The sequence below is a fragment of the Aptenodytes forsteri genome, unplaced genomic scaffold (genome assembly GCF_000699145.1).
Source record: "Aptenodytes forsteri isolate BGI_AS27 unplaced genomic scaffold, ASM69914v1 Scaffold96, whole genome shotgun sequence".
In the NCBI taxonomy this organism is placed as follows: Eukaryota; Metazoa; Chordata; class Aves; order Sphenisciformes; family Spheniscidae; genus Aptenodytes; species Aptenodytes forsteri.
The window spans coordinates 3,173,183-3,186,859 of NW_008795029.1; the positions used below are offsets into that span (position 1 = coordinate 3,173,183).

Below are 13,677 nucleotides of genomic sequence, written 5' to 3' on the forward strand. Positions count from 1 at the left end.
AGTAAGAGGGGAGAAATTTGTCCAGAAAGATTCATCAGTGTGTACTGAAGTTAACAAAATATTACATAAGAACTTAAACTTGCATTATCAAAGTAGCAGCTGATTTTAGCCACTCATGTACTGATAACAAAATTAACCACAAATCCTTTGAGGGAAAGAAAGACTCATTAGGCAAAAAAGAAAAGAAAAGGTTAAATTACGGCACAGGATAGAGGACATGAACATCACTCATGAGCAGTCCAGGATGTGAACTTACAGTAGATCAGCTTTGGTTCAACTGCTGCCAATGTATTGTGGAAGGTAGCTTGTCCTTTTTTCACTCAGGTGTTGAGTAATAATGTGCGTTTTGCTGGGGTAAGAATGTGCATTCAGGAAGTACTGCAGAGTCACTGACATGCTATAAACCCATATATAATTTGTCCTGCAGTAAGCTGTTGCTTTTTTTTTTTTTTTTTTTTTTTTAAGAAAGAACATAACAGTTAATAAAGAACATAACATTTTATTTTATTTTTTGGTTTTCTGGATGATGTATTGGCATTTCATTGAGTGTTAAAAGGATAACTGAATAAAAATTATCTTTTTAACTTATTATTTTCTTCAGACATCCTTTATATATACTCACACACATGTTCATTGCGTGTCATGGTACATATTTGAACTTGAATCTTCTTCCTGTAAATGCTGATTGCAGTGTGACTAGCTTTTTCTGGCAAAATCAGTCACATTAAAATATATGGAACTATTTCTATGTATAAAGTTAAAGCATATATATATTTATTTACTGATTAAGTTAAAAAACAGGTTGATATCATTATGTTTTCAGTCTAGATATACATCAAGTCCTTGCTTTGAATCTCATCCTTAGTTAAAGGCTTAGAAACCTACTTTTAGAAGGCTTCGCACTAATTTCCTTTCTTTGCATTAAGAAACAGCAGTTCTTAAAATTAGTGCCCTTGAGTTGTCCTCAGGTCATACTGTCTTTCCGGGTGTGCATGAAAAGAGCAGAAAGGACGTTAAATTTAGTTACTGGGTTTGATCTTGAGATGGAAATGATACTTCCAGGACAAAACGGTCATGGGAAACACCATTCAAAATACTTCAAACCAGATTTATGCGACATGTGGAGAGTGTGTTTTTGCAGCCCATAGAGGGATTTATTTGGCCCATCAGTACATGTCTCTTTCTGGACAGCTGACCAGAATAAGCATGTCTCCTGGTCAGTCAGTAGATGACTGAGGTAGATGACTTTGAGGCCGTACAGAAGGTACCTTCAGGCTCATTCATCAGCTAGCAGTCAAGATAAATACTCATTCTGTCTGTCTGCTTGTTAGGAAATAGTGCTCTGCCTTTCAGTCTCAAGCAGACAAATTGTTCTTACTTCCCCTGCAGGCAGAATAGGTCTTCTGGGGCAAAGGATGGTATTTTATACAACCTTGACTACTACTGCTGTTGTAGACAATCAGCAGCTGTAGATAGCAGTAGTTGGAAATTTCAGGGAATGTGGAAGAGACCATAAAAATGGCCGTATGTGTTAAGACCAAGGGTCTGTCTAACTGGTATTTCATATTCGTTTATGACCACTGAAGGGAAAGAATAGAGTAAGCGTATGTGATGGCCTGATGCTCTCCTAGTGTCTGCCTGATTTCAGCTCAGGGTTATTTTCTCAACCTGATGTGGTTTGTCTGTTTGGATCCCTTTCAAACACTTGCACTATCTCACTGGGATTCACATAAGCTTTTCCATCTGTGCCAGCCTTTGGCAAAGCATTCCACCGGTGCACTAGCCATCACATGATAAATTGCCTGCTTTTGTTTAAGTCTGGCTCCCAGTACCATCACTGATGACCCCAGTTCTTGTATTGGAAGGGAAAGTGATCAGTCAGTTCCCTTCCGCCTTTTCCCTGCCTGTCAATGCACTGTATCCCTGCTAAGTCATCTCCTTCCCAGAAAGAAGAGTCCTAACACATGCAGTTGTTTCTCTTGTAGCTGCTGCAGCATACTTTGATCATCTCTGTTCCCGTCTCTGAACCTTTCCAAACGCTAATTTAATCCTTTTAAGATGAAGGGACTAAAACTGTGTATTGTATGGAAGGTCAGGCAAATCATTGGTGGGGTGTTTCAGGAAAGGTGGCGTTTTAGCAAAGGTAGGGACATAAAGTAGATGCTGCTACATAAAAGGCTTCCATCAGTCCAAGTTGAGCACCTCTCTTCTAGAAAATCTAAATTAAGGCTCTGAGAACCAGTTTTATAAAACTTAACTTAGAAAGAAATGGTTGGTCTTTTGTTGTCATATTGTAAGCAGCGGTAGAAGTTTAAACATTGAAATTAATTATTCCTTTGTACTTCAGGCATTTCTTTCTTCTTTTAGGCCATAAAAGATGTAAAGGAAAACTTGCCATTATTTTTCAGTCCTGTCTAAAGTGAATGTATCAAAAAGAAATTTCATTAATAGTAAAAAGTAGGGAAAATTCAAGGATAATTTTAAAATGTTTTGCAAATTTGAGTCTTGTGGTTCTAGCTCAATTTATGCTTATGTAGGTGCATAACACAATTAGGTGAAAAGTTTGAGTTTTGAACATCACCAGCGTGTATTGTCTTTTGGAGTTCAAACCCTTGGAGGTTTTTGTTTTGTTGGTTGGTTTGTTTGCTTGTTTGTTTCCAAGAAAATGTCAATTTGACTTTTTTCCAGAAATGTTTTTGTATTGATTTTTGGTATCTAAGCTTCTCTCTTCTACAGGATAAGAACTTGCTTTTTAGTATTCAAACCTGAATTTCTTTTTTAATTGCATACATGGTTTATTGTTTTCTTTCTTGACGTATATCACATGTGACATTTTTGTCCTAAATTGTAGCTTCTATTTGAAATTGAAAATTGTTGATTTTTTTTTTTTTTGTATTATAATGTAAGTTATTCACAAATACACTGTAACAGGAGGTAATTCCCTTATACTCTAATACTTCTAATATACTTTTCTTGCCTTACTGAGGAAACCACTGATTGCTTGTGTGGAGAAGCAGCTACTAGGAGAACACTTAAAAGCTATTTTGCAAAAAGGTATTTTTTTTAAATTAATGGAATCTCTGAACAGCGACAGATTCTCATACTCTGCAATAATGATAAACTCCGCAGCTTTTATTTAAGGAGGTATACTAGCCATGGGAAAAACTTCCACAGATACAGAAAGCTGACCCTATGACTGTTACACCCACTGTGACAAGTAAATTGTATATGTGGAAACAAATATCTAAAATATAATTCCGTATTTGTAAAGGTTGCTAAACCTCCTAAATCCCCTTTGACTTGCAGCAGTGGGCTTAGGAATTAAACCTTTGGAACTGCTTATTTCCTAGAATTACATAAACTTCTAAATGAGAGCTGCAGTTACTGTCATAGCTTCTTTTATGGGATAATCACCCAGCTCAAGTGCAATAGCTTCACATATTCTTGTGATTGTATAGTTCAAGAATCGTGAGTTATTGGAACTGACAACATTACAAGGCAATGAACTTTCATATGCTTTTGTCTGTGTTTTACCTTTTGTATGGCAATTTCAGATAAGAGCTGCGGTCTCCTTAGGAAGTCCTTGTTCAGACATTAGTGTCTTCAAATCACCGTTTCTTTGTACCTCTTAACTTTTAATCTCTCCTTTTTCACTAAATTTCTGGGCTTGGTCAGTATCCCCTGATCTTTTAATACTTTAAATGATCCTTTCCTTTTCCTGCAGTAGCCATATTTTAGGTTTTAGATCTTCTAGCAAATTGTCCGTACATCTTTGTTTCCTTTACTGCTGCAAAACAGATGTCCCTAGTAGTCTGGTATCTTCGAGCTCCATCACGTCCATATTTGTTAATACTTTCAGGTTGTTACACATAGCCCTTTCACTTCTTGCTTCGTCCCCTTTAAAGATAGACATATGCTCACAGTTTTCTCTGAACTACTCTGGGAATAGGTTATTTCACTGTTTTCAATACATTTATAAAAATAAGCGTGGTCACTCCATCTTAGCTTATCATAAACAGAAGGTAGGAATAATTACATTTTTGTTGATATACTGTGTGTGGTCTTGTTTTAACCTGAACTTTTTCTTGGTTTATGATGTATATGTACCATTTATGTAAATATGGAGAGATTTGTATGTTTTTCTAGTTACTACGTTTTAGGACTGTAGTATTGTTGGATCAGCTTTTGCATTCTATGTCTGCACTTTAAAAAAAAAAAAAGGGAAAAAAGAAAAAGTAAAAAGAAAAAAAAAGTAAGTCTAACATCACTTGAGTTGCATAACTTTCTGCATTCATCTGATCCAGGGCACACTGTAATTTGCTTATATCATCCTAGTATTCCATGCAAGTAGAAGAAGATACTGCCTTTTGTAGGTTTTGTTCCTTAGGAGAAGGCACGTGATGTAGTCAGTTTGATGGTGGGGGGGGGAAGAAGCAAATGCAGGGAAGCTTACAAATGCAGGGTATGTATAAGAAACTTTTTTCTTGTATTATTACAACTGCCATTGACTATATATTGGTGGGTTTTTTCATGGTGAATATAATAAATTTTTCCAAGGCTGTGGCAGTGCTTTCTGGAAGTTGTGTGAAGCCTTGTCTCAAAGGACTTTCCTATATGTCTTTTTCATTTGTCAAGTATATGAGAAAATAATTATTTCAGTTGCACAGCTCATATGCCAGAGGAAGAGGGAAGGTTAAACTTTATAATCTAGGTTATAACAAAGCAATTAGTGTATTGGTATCTTTAAATGAATAGGAGGTGGTGCTTGGATGTGATGGAATTGGCATTTCTTAATTCCCTATTCAGTGCCAAAAGAACACCAGTCACTTGTATTCAAGACTTTGTAATACGTCATCTTACATACATTTAAAATATGTCCATTCTTCTGATATCTCAAAAGTTTAGGCATATCTCAAAGTTTAGGAAATCTCAAAATACCATGCAAAAGTTTACCTGACATCATTCTTGAACATTGGTTGCCTTTCTGAACATGTAAGTTAAAAAATACATTGGAAGTATTTTTAAGATGAAGAATATAGTAGAAATGGGATAATTCAGTAGTGATTTAAAATCCTTTGTTATCTAATACCATTTAAAAATTGGGATTAATGAAGTATATTTTGTGAAGTAGGACAGCTGTACAGTGTCAACTACACTGATGATATGAATTGTCAACCTGTGTAAAATCAAGCTTTCTGGATTTTAAAAAAATCCCATAAATCTTTGATGCTACCCTCCTGTATTACTGAAGCCTCTGTCACCAACACCAGACAATGTATCTCTGATTACACTGGGACTATGTTCATCTGATTCTCAAATGTAAAAATGTGTCTGTAGTTGTTATGCTTCATGTTTTGCCTTGAGCTTTGCTTCTCCATTCGTTAGTCCAAGGCCTAGTCTCTTGTAGGGTGAATTGATAAAGGCAAAAGTTGCTTGGAAGGAATTTGTAGTCTTGTGTTATTCCATCCGTATGAGCACAGACAATTCATAGCACGTTCTTAATCTAAAAAGATGGCTCACCACACTCCACAGAAAAAATCTTGCGAAGTATTTATCTTTACTTTAAATTTGAGGCAGTTTACTTAGCTTACTGTTTTCTGACATTCTTTAGAGGTTCTGTGATATCTCTTGATAAAACTGTACCCTTCAAATCAAGCACTGTTCATAAACGTTCTGCAAAAGGCTTACAGTCAACACCTTGTTGGGAAAGTACTTCAGTTGAAATGATTTTAAAATACTATACCATAAATCATTTCAGCCAGTTTAAGCAAGGGGACATGTTAACCCTGAGCATATCACTTGCTTTCAGAAATTTAGTCTTAAAAAGTTCATACTTTTTAAGTGCACTGGAGGGTCTTGCCTTTTGATGTATTTCATAGAGATTTTCTAGTATCTTTCTAACTGTATTTATTCAGCTGTGTTCAAATTTGCTCTTTCTTCTAATTTTATTTTTTTTAGGACTTGATAACCTGCTCGATGAAAATAGAATATCAGATTTGACCCAGACATACCAGCTGTTCAGCCGGGTAAAAGGTGGGCAGCAGATCCTTTTGCAACATTGGAGTGAATACATCAAGGTATTTCAAAGATCTCTTATTAATGTCAAAATTTATGCTGTTAGATATTTCTTGTATCAAACCTAAAAATAATACCATCAAAATTCTGTTTTAAGCAAATACAGGGAGAGATGTTAATGCTTCCACCCTGATAACAGTCACATGATGAGAAACAGCAACACCTAAGTTTTGGGTTTAAATTTCTCCTCAGAAATTGCTTTCCTTGTGGGTTTGAAGGTTATACAAGAAGTTATTTTGGTTTGCTTGCTTTTAAATAGAGCCACATGCACATGTGTTTAGAGTATGCTGGATTGTACTACATGTTGTGTTTTGCTACAAATACACTCAACTATTTACATATCTGCAAAATCAGTGGAACATCAGAATGTAGCTATTCTACTGCAGGCTAGCAGTGCTACATGTAACCAACCTACAGCAATGCTGATGAATGTTTAAGCTATTTTGAACGGAATACTCCCCTTGAAAATAGGTCATCAAAGTCGTATTTAGATGCTTCAGGTTTGTTTTGCTAGGTGCAATATGCAGGTAGTATGCTGCCCCAGAGAACTTGCACTCTAGCGCTCTTGCAAGATGAAAGCAGGAAAGCTTTATAGAAGATATTTCTCTCTGGAGTTGATAATTCCCAATGTGGTAGTTCTCTCCTGAATTGCCCAGGTGTTCACCAACCTTCAGGACTAAGTGCACAACATCAGTTTGTTTCAGAGGTGCCTTTCCCACACACCCGTGTCGTGAGTTCTGCATGGCGCACCAGTGCCCAGCCCACGCGTGTGGGACATAGTCTCCCCTCTGCCCCCAGAACCGAGATGGAGTTTGCTCCACAGGGTGTTGTCCCGTGTCCCCATATGCATGCAGTCTGTGGATCCACAGGCAGCTGGGCCAACTGAACAGCTTGCCGTGGCCAAGAAGGAGTATGTTTCTTCCTTGCTCCCAGATCACGCTCCTGACTTAATCCTTGTGCTGCCTGCCACTCCATACACTCTTTTGTGATCTGTTTTAGCACATTACCTGGGCAAGGTCAGTTTTATGCCAGGTTTAGTGAGCTAAAGAGGCTCACAGAAAAGTCCTGGTGCTGGCCCAAGGAACAAAGCAGGACTTTGGGACAGGTAGGAAAATAAGGGAAGGAGGACCAGAACCTCCCCTTTCACAGCAGCAAGTTGTTAAGTTGGCTTATCGTACCTTATGTCTCGCAGAATCAGACCTTTAATGGCTTTTCTTACAGACTCAAAAAAACTGGAAACCATTTTCTGTAGTGTCAGTGAATCTCCTCCTTTCAAACATTCTGTACGACAGAACGCAGTAAAGCGAGGTTTCAAGAACTTAACTTTTATCTTGTGAGCCAACGTAAGAAAAAGCACAGAGAGCATGCCACTTCACACTGGAGTGAAGGTCTGTGCTCTACTGTAGTCACTTTGTTATGATTTCAGAGGTGCCACTTAGCTTTCTGTATCTCGGTTTGCCATTTGCAGAATGGGGGAATGCCCTGCAATTTATGAACGTAACTGGTAGAGACTGTGAGATGTCCAAATGCTGTGTTAATGAAGGGGAAATTGTGCTAAGTGTGGATATGTGGTGGACTAGATGATCTTCAGAGGTCCCTTCCAACCCAAACCATTCTGTGATTCTGTGATATACATATTGAATCTAAGGACCTTGGGCAGCCTTGTGTTTGTCTTGCTTCACTCTGAAATGTTACTTGAGAAAGATCACAGTGGATAATTGGATATTGAAGTGGAAATTCTGAGGTTTGGGGAGGATTTCCTTCTCTCTCTTTGACTGGTGGTGTGGCTAACATACTTTAGTTGATGAAAATGCACTGATTGAATACTGCTCTGCTGTTACTGTGCAGATGTTCCTCTTTCTCACCTTGGAAAACTGGTCATTCTGTCTAGGGCGCTGATCAGTGTTACTAAAGCAATAGTAAATTGTCCGATAGGTTAAAATCCTCCCTTACAGGATATTTTGGTTCACGAGACAAATGGTATTGTATCTCTAAGATAATAAATCTAGGAACAAGAAAAGCAAGTCAAGTCTGTGGCTGCTTCTTGCGGATGGGAAGGTTTTGTTTTATAGCAAGTCAGCTAGGTTTTTTGCTTTTAAACCCTTGCTGAAAGAGAAGTCTTGGAGCGATGAGCAGCGGTTGAATTTTTGCCACCTGTTCCATCAATAGAGCTCTCTAGTGGATTTAAGAAAAACAGTGCAAAGTTTCCCGTTACGCTTAACATTTTTGAGGCAGTTTCCACATAATTTCTCTTACATGAATCATGTAGTTCTGTATCTAACTGTAAACTTGCGCATCATACAGTCATGTCTACTGTGGATTTATTTATTTGTTTGCTTGTTTTAGCTTTTGTCTTATATATAAATAAACTTTAAATCAAACACTAACGTTTGAAATCCATTAATGTGTGTCTGGGTTTTTATTTTAAATTTCAATACATCTCATTTTTTGAAGTCGTATGAGTAGCTCTGTAAAAAAAATCATTATTTCTAATGATAAATTTTATAAGGGTGAATGTGTCTGTTGGGGGAGATAGGTAGCGCTCTAAAGTATTTTATTATCAAAAGTGTTTGTTTTACAGAACTTTGGGACAACAATAGTGGTTAATCCTGAAAAGGACAAGGATATGGTGCAAGAGCTACTAGATTTTAAGGATAAAGTGGACCATATCATAGAAGTGTGCTTTCAGAAAAATGAAAAATTTATAAACTTGATGAAGGAGTCCTTTGAAACATTTATCAACAAGAGACCAAATAAGCCTGCAGAATTGATAGGTACACAAATATTTTTCTGTAAAATATTTCAAAAATCTGTAGAAAGCATGATAAGATAATGCTGCTGAGTGTGCTAGTGCAATAGTGATGCAGTACGCATTCTGCTTTAGGAGACTTGTTTTTGGGATACGAGGCAAAAGTTAACCTGGGAGCGCTGCGGGTTCGAAAAGCTTGGGTGTGCTGTTAGGCGTGCACGCAGCGTCCTGAGGGAGCATGCCGACTTCTGCTGTCCCTGCGCTCTGCTTCCTGCACGGTGCCTGGTGCTAACAACTGCTCAGAGAGCGTAACGCTGGTGCTACGAGTGGAGTATGTGGTTAGCGGGGAGAGTAGCTGTGGCAGAAAAAAGGGAGCTGTTTTTAATTGTGGTGGTAGTAGAGTTCTTTGGACGTTATGGATCCCTCAGAAAGGACTAAGTAGAGCCCGTCTATCTGCCTTGAAGGCTGAAGTTGGGAGAACAATTTTAAAGCCTTCAGATACAAGGAGTTTTAACAGAGAAAAAAATTCATTACCTTGAAGGGGGAACTGGTGCTCATTAAGGGGAAAAATAATAAAAACATCTTAAAGATGCTATTATTGGGTTTATCCCTGATCTGGCAAAAGCTGTTCTGACTGTTTTGCCTGCAGCAAAACTGGAGCTGTGGCATTTTACACCGGGAGGGGATCCCACTCCTTGGTTGTTTGTTTCCTCTGTACTTTCTTTTGCCTTTATTCAGCTTATTTTGTGGCTTCCTTCTAAAACCAGCTTTATGTAGGACAAATTGCACAACCTAGTGATACAGGTTAAAGCCATGATACGGGCTGCTGTCGTTTGTGGATTGTGGTGTTTCAGCTCCCGCAAAGGTTTCCTTCTTACGCAGAAGGTTGTACAAGGATACTAATGTGGCTTAATAAATACTTAGCTAAACTCATGGCTTAACCGTATTTCTGGCATTCTGAAGCTACTAACTTGAAAGCATTGCTTCTGTTTAAATTTTGGTATGCTCCTACCAAGGAGCATGAGGGACATGGTAAAGGTCTACAAAAATATAGTCCTCTTTGTGTTGTTTGTTTCTGTTTCTCATAAAATACATTCATATACATTGTACGCTTCCAAAACATTGTCTTTCAACAAGTCATGTGCTTGCTATGACTATGACACAAAATGTGGGAATTTCTAATGCATTAATTTTAACGATTATATTGTATTCTTTTTTTTTTTTTTTCTTGGACGGTTCCTTTTTGTGATATTTTTCCATTATGGCAGTAGTACAGTAGGGCTCCATCATTCCACTGAGCATAGGGATGGGAAAAGGGAAAACAGAAAATTTAACACTTATCCTATATTTTAACATATAGTAATGTTTAACATATAGTAATATTTAACATACAGTAATATTTCAAGTGGTAAAAGCTTAAGTTAGTTATTTTAGATAATTTTTTTTAAAGCTGTTAAACTGTTTTATTTATTTGTAGCAAAATATGTGGATTCCAAGTTAAGAGCTGGTAATAAAGAAGCAACAGATGAAGAGCTGGAAAGAATCCTTGACAAAATCATGATCATATTTAGATTCATTCATGGTAAGAAATATCGGTTCACAGTTGATGCACTTAAAACTGTTTTCCTTGCTACTAGCAGAACTGCATTTCCCTGCCCACCTCAATATGTCATAGGTGCAAAGTACATGAAAACCCAGCAACTAATGACTTGTCTCTTCTCATCGTGGCTGAGAATGAACGCAGAGGAGGGCTCAGAATGGTGGGAGAAAATGTTCCTGCTGTGGTTTATTGCCTTTGAAATGCACTTCCCTAATGTATGTCCCTATCTGAGCAAAACCCTTGAATGTGTTAGGAGAATTTTTTTTTTTGCTAGGTAGGATATCTGGAAAAAAAATGTGTTGAGTCCAGTAGAGATGCATGGTCACTGTTTTGAGGGAAGTGGGACATGTATGCTGGGCTGGGGTGGAATAAGCAGGAACTACCCAATTAGTTTGTTCTGAGATCTGTGGGGTTCTTTCCTCGTAAAATCCAAAACAAGTACAATATCATGGGAAAGCAGACAAGAAACCAGTCATAAAGTAGTATCACTTGCATTGTGATTTTTGTCAAGCGCAAAGGATATCGGATGGAGATGGTGAATGAAAACAGTATCACTGGCAACTTGTCAGCCTAAGAGATTAATTTCTGTTAATCTGAAACTTTGACCAACTCTTTTTCTCTTAATATTTTTTGTAGCACTGAGCTAAAAGTGCAAATTTATTTTGAGCTATCTAGTGCGTAAGAGTCCTTTTAAGAGCAGATGATAATTAGTAGTTAGGTTCTGGGCACTGGACTTTTCGATAGTAATCTTGATGCTGTTTCATGAAACAGCACTTTACCAGAGGGCAGGATGGAGAAGGAAGGGTATCAGAGGAATCGCTACATTGGAAGGTGTTTGCAAGGAATCAGGAGGAGCCGCTGTAGGCAGTGCAAATAGTGCCTTGAGTTACAGTGAATTTCTTCCTCTTAAAAGTGAAACAACTTGCTGCTATCTTTGCACTATCAATAGAAAAGATTTGCTGCAGCTCTGGTTTAAGGTGTGAAAGTTTGTGGGTGTCTGTGTGACTTCTTTATTTCAAAAGGCTATTGGCAAACCAAGTGAGAAGACTTCTCTCAATTTGTCTTCACTTTAGGCTTTTAAAGATTATTTCTTTAATACATAGGAACCCTTTTTCTTTTTTTAATTTTAATAAATCGGACCACCGGAGGGAGAATGTTCTTCTGGACCCCAGAATAATTTAATGTGGTTTGTAGCTCATCCAATGGGAAATACAAGGCAGCCCATATTCCTGCGAAAAAAAAGAAGGAACTAAAAATTGTGTTAAGTATGTTAAGAAAATAATTAAAATATAAAAAGAACAAGTTGTCTACATGTTTTTCTTCGCTGTTGCGCAGTGAATATTGTTCTGCTGATGAACATGTCAGGAGAAAGGTTTGTGTCACAAACCTGAAGTGCAAATGATGCAAATAGAATGTATGATTTCAGTTGTATTTTATTTTTGTTTCAATTTCCATACAGGTAAAGATGTGTTTGAGGCGTTTTATAAGAAAGACTTGGCCAAAAGACTGCTGGTTGGGAAAAGTGCATCAGTAGATGCTGAGAAGTCCATGTTGTCAAAGCTTAAACATGGTAGGCGCCTTCAGATGTGTTAAATTTTTATTACTTCTTGGCACATAAATTGGAATCCTTATTTTCTCGTGCTTTAAGAAGTGACAAGCCAGATTTTAAGTAATAGCTGAGCATATCGCAGCTTTCATTGTGCTCAAGAGAGAACTATTGGGCTGACCTCTTAGATATCTGACTGTTTCATTTAATGTACCTAGAGAGGACCAAAATCCTTAAAACATGTTCCTGGTTGTGGGTGCTCTGGACCCTGGCAAATCTGGCTCAACTGTCTCAGGTTAAACCCTTATTGCTTCTTCCGTGCTGCTTTGTAATCGTGGGATCTTTGCTTTAATTCGTGTGACAGAATGTGGCGCTGCTTTTACCAGCAAACTGGAGGGCATGTTCAAGGACATGGAACTGTCAAAAGATGTCATGGTTCAGTTTAAGCAGGTACATTTAGCTTGTGTTCATGTGCTAAATTTTCAGTAGCGATGGGGAAGCACTGAATGGTGTTATACCTTGGATTAAGCGAAAATAAAACCAAACAGCATTTGAGCAGGTCCTGGTCATAGTAACAGACTCTACTTATAGCTCTATTTATAGAACAGAATTTATTTATTGTATATCTATTCAGAGATAGTCTTATTTTACAGTTTATTTGTTTATTTGTAAATTACAGTCTAAATACCACATAGTAATTTAGCTGTCTAACATACTTTAAAGTCCATATCCCTTCATTCTGTAAACTGTTGCTGCTCTGATGAATTCTTTGTGAATGACTCACACCAGAGGAACCCCCTGAAGGTTGCTAAGTGCACAGAAACCATGTATGTCTCAACCCCAAAGCTTCCAGCCTGTTGGTGACCGAGGGAATGCTTGGAGGAAATACTGTACATGCTCACCCTGTTGTTGCACTTCTCCCTGGGTACCTGCTTTGGGGCCTTACTGGAGACAGGATACTGGGGTAGAGATCTGATCCAGGACACCTGCTCCTGTAAATAAATACTCTAGGGACTTCTCTGTCCCAGACTTTGCAGCCTGGCTTGACTGATGCTGTGCTCAAACTGTAAGAAAATGCATTGTCTAACAGACGTGTGGAAGTCCCAGAGGATCCTTTTGGTCTTACAGTTCTTGCCCAGGCTTCTGATCGAGAGCCTTTCTTTTGCTTTATTTGCGCGTGATTGAAGTTCCTTTGACCTTAATACCCTGTAAAGACGGTGGTCTAGGATACTTCAAGGCATGTCGTACTTTTTACTTCCAACCACTTGCCGTGTTTTGAAACTGGGGACGGGAGCAGTAAAGTAATGAAATTCAAAACCATGGTAGAGCATGTCTAACCAAGGATGTGGCCTGTAGAAATTTTTCATTATTCTACCAACTTTAAATTTCTAATTTAAGTATATATATTTTCTAATTTAGCATGCAACTTTATACTTGAACGATTTTTTTGTCTCTTGTATTTTAGTATATGCAGAACCAAAGTGACCCAGGAAATATAGACCTGACAGTAAATATTTTAACTATGGGATATTGGCCAACTTACACACCAATGGAAGTCCACTTAAATTCAGAGGTTAGTGTTTGAATTCTCCTTCTAAATGCACTTTACGGAGTGGAATCATAATCAGTATCATAGGGTGAACTAATGCCTTCATTTAATGTTTTTTCTGCTAGATATTTAAGGGCTTTAACTTAGTATTTTTTTTC

General features: G+C 37.8%; 1 protein-coding gene across 1 annotated transcript in view; it reads left to right on the forward strand.

Annotated features, from left to right (window-relative positions):
- CUL4A (cullin 4A) overlaps nt 1-13,677 on the forward strand; it is a 41,265-nt gene that overhangs the window by 18,613 nt on the left and 8,975 nt on the right. The window contains exons 11-17 of the mRNA XM_009276147.1: nt 2,987-3,054; nt 5,959-6,077; nt 8,657-8,849; nt 10,302-10,406; nt 11,884-11,994; nt 12,335-12,420; nt 13,436-13,543. Coding sequence (XP_009274422.1) covers nt 2,987-3,054; nt 5,959-6,077; nt 8,657-8,849; nt 10,302-10,406; nt 11,884-11,994; nt 12,335-12,420; nt 13,436-13,543 — 790 coding nt within the window. The remainder of the gene's footprint in view (nt 1-2,986; nt 3,055-5,958; nt 6,078-8,656; nt 8,850-10,301; nt 10,407-11,883; nt 11,995-12,334; nt 12,421-13,435; nt 13,544-13,677) is intronic.